Raw genomic sequence first — 15,669 nt, forward strand, 5'->3', positions numbered from 1 at the left:
GTAAAGAAAATAAATCATAAACAGAAGATACATAGCTATAATATAGGGTAAAATGTGCTCATATTCATAATAAAATTACCATTTTATTTATGGCATGAAAAGAAGAAATACAGACTGAACGAAAATCAGAGAAGAATTTTGATGTAGCACCAATTTTGACATTAAAAAAATGAAGAGCCACTTCTGACTCTAGTTCCACAGGTAAGGAGCTTGGAAGTCGCCTCTCCATCCTAACAAGTAAAAAGCTGAACTGAGTGAAAAGTTAACAGCTCTTCTAGGATCTGTAACAGAAGTGAGGACACAAGGCCAACTGCTGTCCCCAAGGTTGGAGAGACAGGTGAACACAGGAAGTCACGGCTTACTGGAGCTAAGGCTCAGGAGCGGAAACCACCACAGAACCAGTGCCAGAAAAGGAAAATGTATTAATGTACTGACACTCAGTGTGCACAAGTCAGTGAGTTAGAAACTCTACAAGGACCCTGTCATTGGTGGGTGTGGGGAGATGGGGGACACAATTTTGTGAGATTCTCCCTCAGAAGCTCAATCAAGTTCTCACAGTAAATTAAAAAGATAAAATCCCCTTGTGCTTCCTGCATGGAAGGGGAAAAGTTATCATTTTGAAACACACCAGAGCACTCTGTTCTTAACAAGGTCTGCCCTCAGGAAAAAGTACTTAACCACAGCCTAAATGACCTGGTGGAGAGGAAATACCCAACTCCCGTCAGCTCTAGCCTTACATGTGATATAGAAGGGAAATACCCAACTCCAGCCCACTATAGCCATCCTGTTCCATCAAAGAGGGGAGAAAAAAAATACTGAAAAAACACTTGTGTAGTTCCCAGTCCAGAAGGGAAAGCTCAGTAAAAGACTGAGATGTAATCATCAGAGTACAGAACACTTCCCACTCCCCTACATCTCACCACTACATTATGAAAAGCCCTATTTACAGCATTCCTTTTATCCCATATATCATGCCCAGCTATCAGGAAAAAATTACAGGGAATACCAAAAGTCAAAAAACACAATTTGAGGGCTTCCCTGGTGGCACAGTGGTTGAGAGTCCGCTGATGCAGGGGACACGGGTTCGTGCCCCGGTCCGGGAAGATCCCACATGCCACGGAGCGGCTGGGCCCGTGAGCCATGGCCGCTGAGCCCGCACGTCCGGAGCCTGTGCTCCGCAACGGGAGAGGCCACAACAGTGAGAGGCCCACATACCGCAAAATAAATAAATAAATAATTAATTAATTAAAAAAAAAAAACCATCACCACCACCGCCCCCCCACTCCCCCGCCAAAACCCACACAATTTGAAGAGACAGGCATCAGAAATAGACATGGAAGGGGTGTTGGAATTACCAGACTGGGAATTTAAAACAACCGTGATTAATATGCTAAGGTCTCTAAGGGACAAAATAGCATGCAAAAATAGATGGGCAATGTAACAAAGCGATGGAAATCCTAAGAAGGAACCAAAAGGAAATGCTATAGATAAAAAACATTGTGACAGAAATGGAGAATGCCTTTGATGGGCTTATTAGTAGGCTAGACACAACTGAAGAATCTCTGAGGAGGATGTCTCAATAGAAACCTCCAAAACTGAAAAGCAAATAGAACAAAAACTGAAAAAAACCAGAACAGAATATTCAGGGACTATGGGACAAATACAAACGTGTAACATAAATGTAATGTGAATACCAGAAGGAAGAGAAAGAGAGGAACAAACAGAAGAAATGTTTGAAACAATAATGACTGAGAATTTCCTCATATTGTCAGGCACCTACCCACAGGTTCAGAAAGCTTAGCAAACATGAGGCAGGAAAAAAATGAAAAAACCTACACTAGGCATATTATTTTCAAGCTACATAAAATCAAAGATAAAAAAAAACTGTGAAAGGAGACAGAGGAAAAAGCACCATACCTATAGAAGAACAAAGATAATACCTGACTTCTGTTTGGAAACCACGCAAGCAAGAGGAGAGTGGAGTGAAATATTTAGAGTGAGAGAAAAAACGCAACCACCCAGAATTCTGTATATGGTGAAATTATTCTTCAAAAGTAACAAAGAAATGGGTCATTTTCATTAATTTTGTCTGGTATGTGATAAATCCATTCACCTAGCAATGACAGCCTGTTTGGAAATAAAGTGTTCTCTTGACCTCATCTAATTTCTGCTTGTGGAATTTCTGTTGTGCATAACATGAAGTGAATGTATCTGTTCCTCAGGAATCACCTTTTCCTCTCTATACTTTGTGTTTATCTGACTTCTGGGAGAATTTTTAAAAATCTCTTTTATCTTATTGTGTTATTTTTCTACCTAAATCAATCTACCATACCAGTGCCACCATCATACTTTAAAGTGTGGTTATCATACTTTTCGACTTTATTAAAATTTTGCGTCATCAGAATGTTCCTTTTTTTTTTACGCGGGCCTCTCACCGTTGTGGTCTCTCCCATTGTGGAGCACAGGCTCCGGACGCGCAGGCTCAGCGGCCATGGCTCACGGGCCCAGCCGCTCCGCGGGCATGTGGGATCTTCCTGGACCGGGGCACGAACCCGTGTCCCCTGCATCAGCAGGCAGACTCTCAACCACTGGGCCACCAGGGAAGCCCAGAATGTTCCTTTTTCTCTACTGCCTGTTCCAGAAATAAATATGCAACAGTTCCAGAAATAAATATGCAACATTTCCTCAAATCTCATTGAGATTACAAATGAAGACATTTGTTTCAAGTCCTGATATTTTTCTCACTTAAATTTCTCATTTTCCATGTATGATGAGTCTTTTCTTTGTAAATATTTAATGAGAGCACATTTTTCTAGTATTTGAACTTAAATAGATTCTGCTGATAGTGTGTGGGTTTCTGCTCAGATCTTCTTTGCATAGTTGAAGAAGGAAGGAGCTGTTCAGATAAGTTGCAGTTTTACTTTGCTTAACCGGAGATCTTGAGTCCTATGCAAAGAAGGAGTAGGAGTAGGGGAGATTGGGAGGAGGAGGGGGAAGTGAAAGCAAGACGTAGCTGTCACGGGGTTAATGTCAGTCTCTTAGCCTCATTTTGGGTTGGTTGTGGTACCTGACAGTGGGCTTGGAAAACCCTCCCTTCTCTAACTGGCATAGCTAATGCCACTAGGTCCAGCTGTGCAAGTACCTCGCCTTAACTGGCATGCTGTCTGTACCAACTATAAACTGAATGTGAATGCCTCGGTTACACCTCATCATAGGAATCTGGCATCTGGTGAATTATTTAGGCTAATGAAAGGCGGTCTGGACATCACCTTTTCTGCAGCTTCCTGCCATCCCAGTGTTCTCAACATTAGGAGCTGATGGTGTTGGAGTTCTGCTGAGGATGAAAGGGAATCTCTCCCCTAAGTTCTTATTTCCTAAACACACTTTTCCTTTCCATGAGGTAAATTGTGGGTTGGACATCTCCTCTCACTTGATTCAGTTTTCCCTACAAAACAGGGTATAAAAATTCCTTTAACTTTCTGACAGGAAGAAAACTTAGTTTCCAGCACAGGTATATATTTTGCTAAAGATTATCATATCCTTTTGCTCTTTTAAAGGAGATTCGAAAGGGAAGGGGAGGTAAATGTGTAAAGTTCAGAATATCATGTGAGTTGACTGTTCACAGTTTGTTTAAAAACAAAAATCAAATATGCAAAGAAATATATCAGCAATTTTTTATTTTAGTTATTTGATTGTTGGTAAAAATAATCTAATAGACCATTGTAGACATTTATACTCAGAATATATATGTTCTATTTAATTAACACCTGAGTGATCTGAAAACTATTATGTTCCATGAATGACAGAATACAGAACAGGAGCTAACCATTCCATATATAAATAATTACTTCAAAAATTATAACAATATCCCAGTTTTAGAGTGAGTGAGTCTTTAAATGTGTCTTTCTTGGGGACAGAATCATTCTTTTTTCACGAAAAATCATTATCAAAAATTGGTAATTTATAGTCTTGTCAAAATGAAAATGTTATTTATAGTTGCAGATTAGCTTATAGGAGAAGTTAAACGTAGTGTGATTTTCTGATCAAAAAAATAATTTTACTTTCCCTTGACATATGAATATTGAGTATTATTTGAATGTAATTGTAAAAAAACACTGAAATTATGTTCATTTTGAATTCTTTTGAATATACGTATTTGCAAAATAACAGTTGTTACATATGAAATAAATTGTAACTAGATTTAATAAAATAATGTGTAAGTTTACATTAAAATTACTTTAAAAAGTCCTTAATTAATTTTGCAATACAAATTGAAAATAAAGCAGAGACTGTAGTTCAAAGTAATTAATCATAGGAAGTTATGTTTAAATGTAAAAATTTCTATATCCTTCCTCCAAAATACACAATGAAACAGAAAATGTATAAAAGAAAATGTATAAAAACATTTATAAGTAAGTGATATTAAAAATAAACTCTTTAATTTGAAAAGTAAAATCATATATCTGGAGCTTTAGGCAACACAGTATAATTCACATATGCTACAATAAGTCATTTACATTAAGAGAAAAATCCACCAGTTTTTCTTTTACATAGTCCCAATCGATATAGGGACTTCAGATTTTCTGAGGAGATGTCAATGAATGCATTACCACACTCCTGCTCTCTGTTCATTTCTAGTCATTTCAAAAAACATGAAGTCCTAGATAAAAACAAAATACGGAAATGGGTTTTCAGCAACAAAACAGAGATCAGCTCTCAGATGCATAAATGCTAAGGGATCTGATGAAACACAATAACATATCTGCTAAACAAGAAAAATCAACTAATAGGTAGATCTGGGAAAGGTTGATAGCTTCAGCTTTCCATTTTAATGGCAATTAAGTCCTGTAATTCTATTAACTTATTGATACCTGTATGAACTTAATTAATCCTCTGGTAATTTCTCTAAATTTCACTTTTTTCATGCCTCTTAGAATGTTCCTCTTTCAATCTTTGTTCCTCAACTTTTTGTACTCCTTCTCTAGTAATATAACTTGTGTTGTGACTGGAGTTCCATGTACAATTTTTAGATTGTTTCTGGAGAATGACAGCCATCTTAGAGTTAGAATAACATCTTAGAATTTTTTGGCCCAGTTTTACGATTTCTCTTCCAAACTTGTTGTCCACTGTGTTCCTCAGCTTGTCTTACTCCATCAATTTCTAACCAGACCCTCTCCCCTACAACTTCCGTCAGATCCTGTGGATTGTACCTCTCTCACATCTATCATTTTCCTTTTTCTCTTTACAAAGAAATAATTGAATCTTTATCACCATTCACTTGCAATTACACTATTACAATTTCACCTCTCTTCAATCCATTTGGTACACAGTCACCAGGATTTATCTTTCTAAAATTTGGGCTTATAACTCTTTTATTTATACGTAGCTTAAAATTAACCAGTTAACTAAACAATTTTCAGTATCTTCCCAAGGTCTATAAGATTGGGAAGACTGCCCAATCTACCCCATATTCACTTCCTAATAACCGCACCACCACCACCCCAATCCCATTTCTCACCTATCCAAACACCCCAGACTACTCTCTCCACCCTGTACACACCGTATCTTTGGTTATGGTGTGTAAACCTTTGGTTAAACAGTTCCCCAAGTTAAGGTTAAAATTTTCTTCTCATGTGAAATAAACACTTACTGAAAACATAGTTTTTAGATAGAACTGTGGTTATATTTAAAAGTTTATATAGAAAATACTGAGCCTGTCCCAAAGTAGATAGAATAGTATAATAAAGTCCCAATGACCACTCACCCAGCTTGGTTCACCAGTTACTCCATCCGCTGTGTCCCTTTTCCCTCACCCCCATTATTTAAAAGCAAATCTGTGATACCATATCATTTTATACCAAAAATAATTCAGTATGTGCCCTTGAAGAAAATGGACTGTTTTTGTATAACCACAATAACATCATATTTTTTTTAAAAACCTTAATAATTCATTAATATCAAATTGCCAATGTTCACATTTCCCTGAGAGTCTTGTAAATGTCTTTTTATATTGGTTTGTTTAAATCAGTTTCCAAACATGGTCTACAAACTACATTAAGCTGATGTTTCTCTCTTTTTATTTTATTTTTATTTTATTTTCCTGATATTTATTTGTTGAAGTAACTGGATCCTTTTTCTGTATGTTCTTTTACTTTTTATTTTTTTTCTGATTGCATCCATATGCCAATATTTAAGGTATTAATCTAGTGACTCCAAACCTTGCTTGCTTTGGAATCATATGATAGCTCGAACAGCCTGAAGGCTTGGATCCACCTCAGGATTTGGTTTACTAGATCTGGGTACATAGTCTTGACGCAGGGAGTGCGAAAGCTACCCAGGTGTTTCTACTGTACAGCTAAGGTTGAAAACCACTGCTCTGTCCCAGGAGTCCTTGACATCGGCTGTATATGGAATCATCTGAGGAGCTACACAAACTTTTAATTCTGAGCTTCTGATTTAGTTAAACTGGAATATGGCCTACTACTAAAAGCTCCCTAGGTAATTTAATGTGAAGACAAGTTCAAAGTCATTGCTGTATCTCATATATTTCCTCTTAATTGGTAGTTCTGTCTAAGGCTTGATTGAATGTAGATTCTTACTACAATTTGTATTTCTGTATTAGATGGTTTCATTTAATAATGAATCAGGCAGAAATCTCTTTGTTTCACTGAGACTTATTCCATTTAAACACACTGGAAGATTCAGACTCTTTTCCAAATCACCAATTTTTTTTTTTTTTTTTTACTAAAACCAGAGCCTCTCCTTAATATATAAGATCCTCTTGTTACAATGTGAAACTGCATAGACCCTCCAGAGAGAAGCTAGTCATTTGTGAACCCAGAGTAGCATAAGAAAATGGAATTTCAAAGCTAAAATTAAATAGGACCACTTTCAATAAAACCTACAAATTTAAAGTCATTTAAAAATGTAAAATGTACCAAATTATTTCAGAATGATCCTAGAGAAACCATCTATACCCCAGATTAGCAAGAATAAACTTACAATGAGGAAACATGCGCCGAGCATCACAGCTTTCATTTTCACATCAAGGTCTAAAGGGAACTGGATGCCAAAGTTATCGACATCTGTAAATAACTCTCTCACAAGGCCAGTCCACTGCTTGGAAATCTTGCCAACCACATATCTATCGTCAAGAGATTTAATCTAATTTTAAAAAAAGACAAAGAATTCTAGAAAACTAATAATAAAGCTGCTTTCCAAGTAGGAGTAAAATAAAACAAATATTATATTAAAATTATATGCCATTCATAACTATGAACATTGTATCACTCATTACATGCATGTAGATTCCTATATCCATTTATAGATTCATTTAAAAAAAACTGTTTCTTTGGTACAGAGAACTAATATGAAAGTAGTTTAGCTGAAATATTTAACATTTTCTATTCTCCATTAAGACATACAGTAATAAGTTAGTTGAATTGAGCCAAAATAAAATTTAAGCAGGAAATATTTCTTTGATGAAATTTCTAGAAGCCATCAGGAAGGTAGTAAGTGAAACTCCTATCTGACTTCTGCTTTAACACAAGCACAGAGAGTTGATATAGGCAGTTTTGAAGGTGATGGGAGGCCCCATTATCACCCACTGTCAGTAGGAAAACATGAAATGCCAAGAGCCTGGTAAAAAGGACTGGCAGTTTTGAGTGAAGGTAAGTAACCAATAGTAACTTGATGAGATGCCTCAGGTCAAAGGTTGGGGTACGACTCGACAACAGGAGGAGGATGAACAACAAAAGAGGAAATGTGTATGGAACAAAAAAAGCTCCAAAGTAAAGTTCTTCTAATTTTACAGTTCTGCCTGAGGAAAGCTCAGGGCCACGATAAAGAGTTGAACAGCTTATAGCCAGAGAAATGCACCCCGCCAAGTGGGCATGTGGAGGCTGAATGTAGTCCACACTTGCCAGGGTATATATATAGGCAGAGTTGTGTCAAACCAGTAAGAGAAGTGTCCTTTTCAAATAGGCACAAGGTACCACACGTGCTGGCAACAACCTCTGAAGACCTAGCTTAGGTTGGGACAGCTACATAAATGTGGGCAAATTAGAAACAGTTGACTCATTTTATTTGGATGTGGGTGGTTAAGTTCTTTAAAAACTTGAAACCTCTAATATGAAAAAAACTGTGATAGCATGGATTACTGTTCATCAAATAGTCATTTCAGTCCCCTCCCTCTGTAAGCCCAGTATACTTTCCTGCACATTGAAATTAGGCTTGGCCTTGTGCCTTGTTTGACCAGTGGAGTGTTAGTGGATGTGACACCAGCAGAGACCTTAAACATGGCTGAGTGGTTTTGCCTTGGTCTTGCTCTCCAGTGATCAGCCACTAGAAAGCATGATCCAGGCAGCTGCTGTTGCTGAAGCTCCAGGATGAACATACCTGGAGCAGACCTGAGACCAACTGGCAGCCTAAATCAGAGCCATCTGTCTGAGCCTAGGTATATCATTTGACCTTCAGACCCATAAGCATGTTTTCTTAAGCCACTGAGCTTTAAGGATTATTTGTTACGCTCCTGTGGCAAAACAAACTAACACAAATTCCCTATTGCAGACCTTCATGTTTTATCTGCTCATAGCTGTCATGTAAGGATTTGAAGCTAGTAATAAAACCTTATATTTTATTTTTTAATTCAATTATTTTTAATTTTTGAAAAAAAAATTTTAACAAAATATACAAAAGATAATCAGCCGTCATAATCCTACTACTACACTTACCAGATATTAACACTTCCCCATTTTGATTAGTATAGCAAGAAATTTAAAAATTCACCAAAAATTTATGTAAGAGGTAGACATATAATGTTTTAAAGGAAAGGAACAGAAAAGTGAATAAGGATCTACACCTGAAAAGTCAACAGGACTAGATAATTTTTAGCTAAATTCTAGAAAATATTTTAAAAACAGAAAATCTACATAATAAAATGATTGCAACTTCTGGAAGTAATAAACTGGTATTATATTACTATTAAATTTATAAACCTATAAATTTAATACAAATAATTGATAAAGGTATTCTAAAAAGAAATCTATAGGTTCATCTCACAACATAAATATAAATACAAAAATCCAAATAGTACATTAGCACACAGAGCCCAGTATAAAAAATACTATAATAAAGTATAAAAAATACTAAAAAAATCATATAATTCAAAAATATGAGTGTATCCATACGTCCTGAAAAGGTATTTTATTTACTTACTAATTAAGCATTTATATAACATTTAGTATATGCTAGGCATATAAATGCTTTACAAGTCTTAGGTAATTTTTTCCTCATGATTTCTCTATAGGATATATAGTATTATTACACACAATTTTCATATGAATAAACCAAAGCAAAGAGAGGTGAGTCACTTGTCCAAGTTCACACAAATAAGAAGTCATGGAAATGGATTTCAAACCCAGGTGTTCTTCTCCAGAGTCTGTATTCATGACTGTTATGATGCTCTGCTGTTTAGAAAGTTAAGTATCAATTCTTAATAAAAATCTAGGTCAGGGTCAGCAGGCAAGGGTCAATGAGCCAAATTTAGTCTGCACCCTGTTTTTGTAAGTTTTATTCGGACACAGTTACACCCAATATTTGTGTATTGTGTATGACTACTTTCATGCTAAAATGGCAGACCTGAGTAGTTGTAACAATGACCATATGGCCCAAAACTCTAAAATGTTTTCTATCTCTTCCTTTACCAAAAAAAAAAAAAAAAAAGTATGTTGATTCTTGCTCTAGGTAAAAGAGGAATAGAAAAATACTATGAAAAATAGCCAGTATCTTTCTAAATCATGAAACATTTGCTGCTATTTCAATTGAAATCATCAACTTAGTAGGTATACACAAAATTGGCAAATATTATTCAGTTTTGCTGTAAGAAGTAGGCTGGAAAAGAAAATAAGTTAATTGGCAAATTAGAAGAGCTTCCATGATTTCATTTGCTATATGATTTTATACCTAGATAAACCAAGTAAATATAGCAAAAATGCCTTCCAAATTAAATACTAGAATATAGTCACAAGGCTGAATAAGAGGTAAACAAAAATAAATAGCTTTTTTCAATATTAACAATAAGTACCTACAAATAGAAATATTCCTGATTAGTAGTGATAATGCCTATAAATTACTTACAAAAATTTAAAAAAAGAGATAGAAGTTCTATATGGTCTTATGAAGAGTATAAAATTAGATATAAATGAATTAAAATATATTACACTTTTGGGATGAGACATGTTTAGCATCATAAATATATTAGTTTTAAAAAAATCATAGACAATACAATACTAATTGGATTCTAACTTCTGAAAAATTTAATGAAATGATCTTAAGGTTCACATGAAAGGAAACATCTGACAATAGCAAGAAAATATGATAAAATAGAATGATTAGTGACTGTGTGGCTATGACTAAATACAGGATCCATCACTGTTACCATAATTGAATTATAAGGCACCACTGTAAGAAAAGTGGTAACAATGCAATAGAAGAATGAATCTAGAAATTGCTTGTGGAAATTTAATGTATGTCATTTCAGCTTAGCAAGAAATGAAAAGTTTACTTAATAAATTGTGATGACACAGTTGTCCAGCCAACTGAGATATATTTATAAAACAAAGTACAAAAGGGGTAGATTTGTGGAAAATATTTGCAGATCAGAGGACAGAAATACAGATGCAGGGTCAATGTCTTCAACACACAAACTACATTTATGAATTGACAAGAAAAAAACAAACAACCCAATAGAAAATACAGGCAACCGATATTAAAAGATAATTCAAAGAGCAAATACAAGTAGCTAGTAAACTTAGAGAAATGTTCATAATCCCTAATGGTCAGAGAATTACATATTAGAAATAATCTTCCCCACTCCCATTTGATGATTTTAGATTTCCTATTTTAGTTTGCAGTTTGCAGTTTATCTAAGCTGTATCTGGGTGTTATTTCTTACCAGAACTCCTTGCAATTTCTGAATCTGAGAACCAATGGCATCAAGTCTGCAAGATTCTTAGCTATGTATCTCTTTGAATATTATATCAAAACATTCTGTCTCCTCTTTTTATTTAACTCCTCTTTGGCATATGCAGTAGTTTATTCTAGCTTCCATGTCCCTTCAAGTTTATATCTTTTGCCCACCAACCTCTTTATATTCCTAATATGGGTGATCCAGTTCACTAACTCTCTCTTTACCTGTGTCTAATCTGTAGCTCATCCTTTCAAATGAGGTTTTATCAATGACTGTTCCTCATTTCTGGAGGTTCTATTTGGCTTGTTTTTATATCCTCCTGGCCTTTATTATTTGTTTCATCCTCCCCTTATGACCCTTTTTGTTTCTTTGTTAGGCTCTTTAATGTCTATTTAGGTATTTTTTGTATGACTGATAACAGACTGTTCTATTATATGCGGTTTGGTTTTGGTAGATTAGTTCCTAGAACAGTATGTTAATTTTTGAATCTGCTCATGTGGAGATAGGTTTGTTCTGTAGGGATAGAGGGTGACTTTGGTGATCAATCTCCATCTAGTATGTTTTTGCATTCAGTTCTCCCATGTGTATCACCACTCAAGATCAGTTTCCATGTCTTAAGATTCATGAATCATACTGGTGTTATAAATTTTGTTTTTGTTTTTTTTTGGCAGTACGTGGGCCTCTCACTGCTGTGGCCTCTCCTGCTGCGGAGCACAGGCTCCGGACGTGCAGGCCCAGTGGCCATGGCTCACGGGCCCAGCCGCTCCGTGGCACGCGGGATCCTCCCAGACCGGGGCATGAACCTGTGTCCTCTGCATCGGCAGGCGGACTCTCAACCACTGCGCCACCAGGGAAGCCCCATACTGGTGTTATAAATTCAGACCTCAAAATCATAGAGGGGGCTAGATTGGGATATCAGTTTCATGTAGGCATATTTTTTTCCTACTCCTAATAGCCCTGGAATAAGACAGATTCCCTCATTATCTCTAAGGGTTACAAAGTCTACTTGTCCTTCTTCTACTCACCTGTGGGATAATCTCATGGCTTCAACTACCATCCGTATGCCAGAAACTCTAACATTTTCCCTTACACACCTAAAAACCAACATGACTCAAAAACAAATCATTAGCTTCCCACAAATCAACTGTTTCTCCTTCAGGATTCTTACCCTGGTCAATGGCATCATCATTCAGCTTCTTAAACATCAGACATCAGACCAATAAGACTTTAGAATCATGTCTAAATTTTCTTTCTTCCTCCACTGACATCAAATCTATGAATCAGTACCACTGGGTACACTTATAAATGCCTCTGAATTATTTTTTCCTTTAGAATGACTCTTCTCCATGTTCCATAATGGTCCCTCATACTGATAATTCCTGCTTTCAAAATTTCTATTATCTAGTATATAGAAAGTGATTCAAGGTACTATTTTCTCAATTCCCTCAAAGATGTTATCTAGTTAGCACCATTCTAGATGCACAGGAGAGAAGTTAATTCATTGCCTATAATAGATGCTTTAAGGTATCCACTGAGAAGGGTTGCTGAATGATTTCCAACTTTCTTATCATTAAATATAAGAGTTTCACACTCCAGTATGACTTAATTCACCAGTATTTTTACTTATTTTACATAGATAAAGCATATGTCAGCAAAACTTCCATTAATATTCCCTGAAACAACAATTACCTTTCAATCCTCTGGATCTTTTATGGGAATGATAACCCCTACATAGAGAACTATTATTATACACAAACCTATAAAATCTTCAAACATACATAGTTTATATCCCCCGTCACACTATGCATTCTTTGTAAGAGTCTTTATAAAGTCTCTAATTACATCATATGTACTTTTCTTAGAATTGCCTGTCTACACTGAAGTCAATGAGAGGACTGATCCATCTTTATATAACAGAGGAATTAAAAATCATATGACTAGCAGAGCCAGGCAGATAATATAAAAGAATGAAGCTGGATAGTGGAAAACCTTGTCAAGTCAGGAGCAGTGGCAGAGTTCCCACTTATTTATCATAAGGGGGCAGTCCTGCTCAGTTTTAGATTTTTGTCCCTTCTGTGAAAATTGTCCAGGTTACCAGATTTTATGCTTATACAAGAGAATCATGGTATCAAGATTAAGTTTTATAATCTCTCAGCTTTTAAGCATTTGCAACTAAATAATTTGGGCCATAAGTCTGGGCCCCATTTGTTGAAAAACTGCTGTGATGCAATTCCTCCAGGTAGTAAATACACAGATATATTGTGATTTCTAATGAATGAATTTAATACAAAGATAAAGGAGAGATCATAGAGAAGCATGATTGGGTAGTACATCATATATTTGTTAAAATTCTCTTTGCATAATTGGGCTTTTTGTAGGAACTCAAAGATGTCGGAGATTTTGAAAAGGGCCTAGAGCACTGGCAGCCTGTGTTTCATGCTAAGGAGGAACCATATGCTTTGGCAATCAGACTTTGATGACAAGGTTAATGTTCCACTTAAAATGGATAACATACAGTACTTCTATACAAAAACCACCAATGTTAGATGCTTTGTTTATATTTATATGACTACAAATCTCTGGCTTCTCTTTTTTCCATTTAGCACAATCAACACTGATGCTTAATCAGAGCAATAACCATCTCTCTGACCAAAGATAAATATGAAGGACGCTGAGACCCTCTTGAGATATCAGGACACACATATTCATTTACTATATTTGTAACATCCTCCCAGCTTATGTTATTCTTATACTAGGAAAGCAAAACCCATAAATGTTATCACACCTCTTACCTCAAAATCAACATCTGCACAACAGCTGCAGACAATACATGGACCAGTAAGTCTTAGTACATCCTCTCTCCTCTCATTTTGAAGTGTAAACTTTGGCAGGCATGGGTGCCAGGTCTGAGTAACATAACCTACTGGTACACCAGGAGGAGCTTGGATTTCTATCTACAAAAGCAAAAGAATATATAAACTGTAATCATAACAATGTCTAATAAGAACTCTCATTTACTGAATACTTTCTAAGTGTCAGACACTGTTCTAAGCACCACTTAACTCACTCCACATCCTTACCAAGTTGGTACTATTATCCCTGTTTATACAGGAAGTAACTGAGGAACAGAGAGGTTAATTAACTTGTATCAGATTCCCCAGCTGCAAAGTGGAAGAGATGAGACACAAACTCGGGGAGGCTGCATGTACTGTCTCCATTCTGAAGCACTGCTCTACTGGTCTTGTATATTTTAAAATTTCCATACTTACAAAAAATGTCTATATTATTAATAGCTATTTCCTCAAATTCCTTTAAAAACAGTGGTTTAAGTATATGGACAGAGCCCTGATCACTGGGGCAGTTTTCAAATATGATTGGCAATAGTGCTAGCATGGAAAGAAAATGGGGCCTGGAATCTTGGCTCTGAACATTAGCTGGGTGACCTTGACAGCATCTCAACATGTTTATCTGTAACTGAGGACTTCCTAGATCTCTTTATTGAGACCAATTGTATAATGTATGCTAATGTGCTCTATAAATTATAGAGCATATTCCATCACACTCAGTTTTCCCTCAGCTATTCCAATGAATATTATTACATCTAAACTAACTGACATGGAAAACAAAATAATTCAGTATGAACAACTTCATTTATCCTTTCAAAATAAGAGCAGTATTAGACATCAAATCTCTATGTGCTTGTATCTTTGTGTGCCCTGCTCTCACAGCTACCCATGTGGATGACTGAGTGACCCAGGCAGCTCTGGTCTCAGGCCAGTGGAGATACAAGCAAAGGCCAACTTCCTATAAACACTCTGTGCCCTGGAGTCTCCCCTGAGATCCATGTTCTTTATCAGAGGGCTGTCAAGTACTATGAAAGAGACACCTGGTCATTATGGAGCTGAAGGTGTTCACAATTCACATACCCCTATTACAGGGACTCAAATATATTACTTGTTTTTTTCAAATGGAGAACTGAAAAACACAGGAGTTGAGATTTCTCAGAGGGGGTCTCTCCTAGGTTTGCTCCTTGTAGGTTGGCTAAAATAATGAGATGAACTGAACATATGTGTTCTTTTCCTCACTCTTCTGTCCACTTGCCTCTGGGATGGCATTCGACGATATTCTCTATTGGGCCCTCCTCTGGCTTTGGCCAGGCCCTCATGGTCATTTCAGGTAAGGGACTTGACCAAGGTGACCTACGTTCTCAGCTCCCCCTGAAGATCAAGAAGTCTGGTCTCTGAGATCCCTGATCTCACCCCCAGAGGGCACACTGCTCAGGGACATGGGGCTAACTGCTCACTCTTTTCCACCTGCCTTCCTTCCTACCATTTACCCTCAAGCATAAACCAATAGCTGGTGGACCACTTTTCCTTTAAATCTCATGTGATTATATAAATTCACCAATAAGGTGAAAATTCTTGCAGAACTACTTTGCAAAGTATTTGTAAAAATTACCCTGGTCATTGCTCACTGACCTCCTGCAGGCAGCAGGGAAAACAACAGCTGGTACACCTTAGTGGTCTCTCCAGAGTTATGACTTCTCGGCCCGTATTATCAAGAATCCTCATTGTAAAAGGCCTAGAAGGCCCACAGCAATTTCGGGTACAGCAATCAGTGTCCTCTGCTGCAAAGTAAATTCTCTGTCCAAGGCTGTTCTTAATTTCATACTTGTTACAAGTTTCAAAACCTGTTAAGAC

General features: G+C 36.5%; 1 protein-coding gene across 4 annotated transcripts in view; it reads right to left on the reverse strand.

Annotated features, from left to right (window-relative positions):
- Nucleotides 1–3,660: 3,660 nt before the first annotated feature.
- Nucleotides 3,661–15,669, reverse strand: part of PLSCR1 (phospholipid scramblase 1) — a 30,035-nt gene continuing 18,026 nt past the window's right edge. For 2 of the 4 annotated variants that reach the window (XM_024769118.1, XM_024769117.1), the window contains exons 6-9: nucleotides 15,448–15,668; nucleotides 13,762–13,923; nucleotides 7,003–7,164; nucleotides 3,661–4,660 (exon numbers count right to left, since the gene is read on the reverse strand). In XM_024769118.1, coding sequence (XP_024624886.1) covers nucleotides 4,607–4,660; nucleotides 7,003–7,164; nucleotides 13,762–13,923; nucleotides 15,448–15,668 — 599 coding nt within the window. In that variant the 3' untranslated portion in view covers nucleotides 3,661–4,606. The other 2 variants (XR_003006392.1, XM_024769116.1) reach the window with 2 other exon arrangements.

The sequence above is a fragment of the Neophocaena asiaeorientalis genome, unplaced genomic scaffold (genome assembly GCF_003031525.2).
Source record: "Neophocaena asiaeorientalis asiaeorientalis breed wild unplaced genomic scaffold, Neophocaena_asiaeorientalis_V1.1 scaffold118, whole genome shotgun sequence".
Taxonomy (NCBI): domain Eukaryota; kingdom Metazoa; phylum Chordata; class Mammalia; order Artiodactyla; family Phocoenidae; genus Neophocaena; species Neophocaena asiaeorientalis.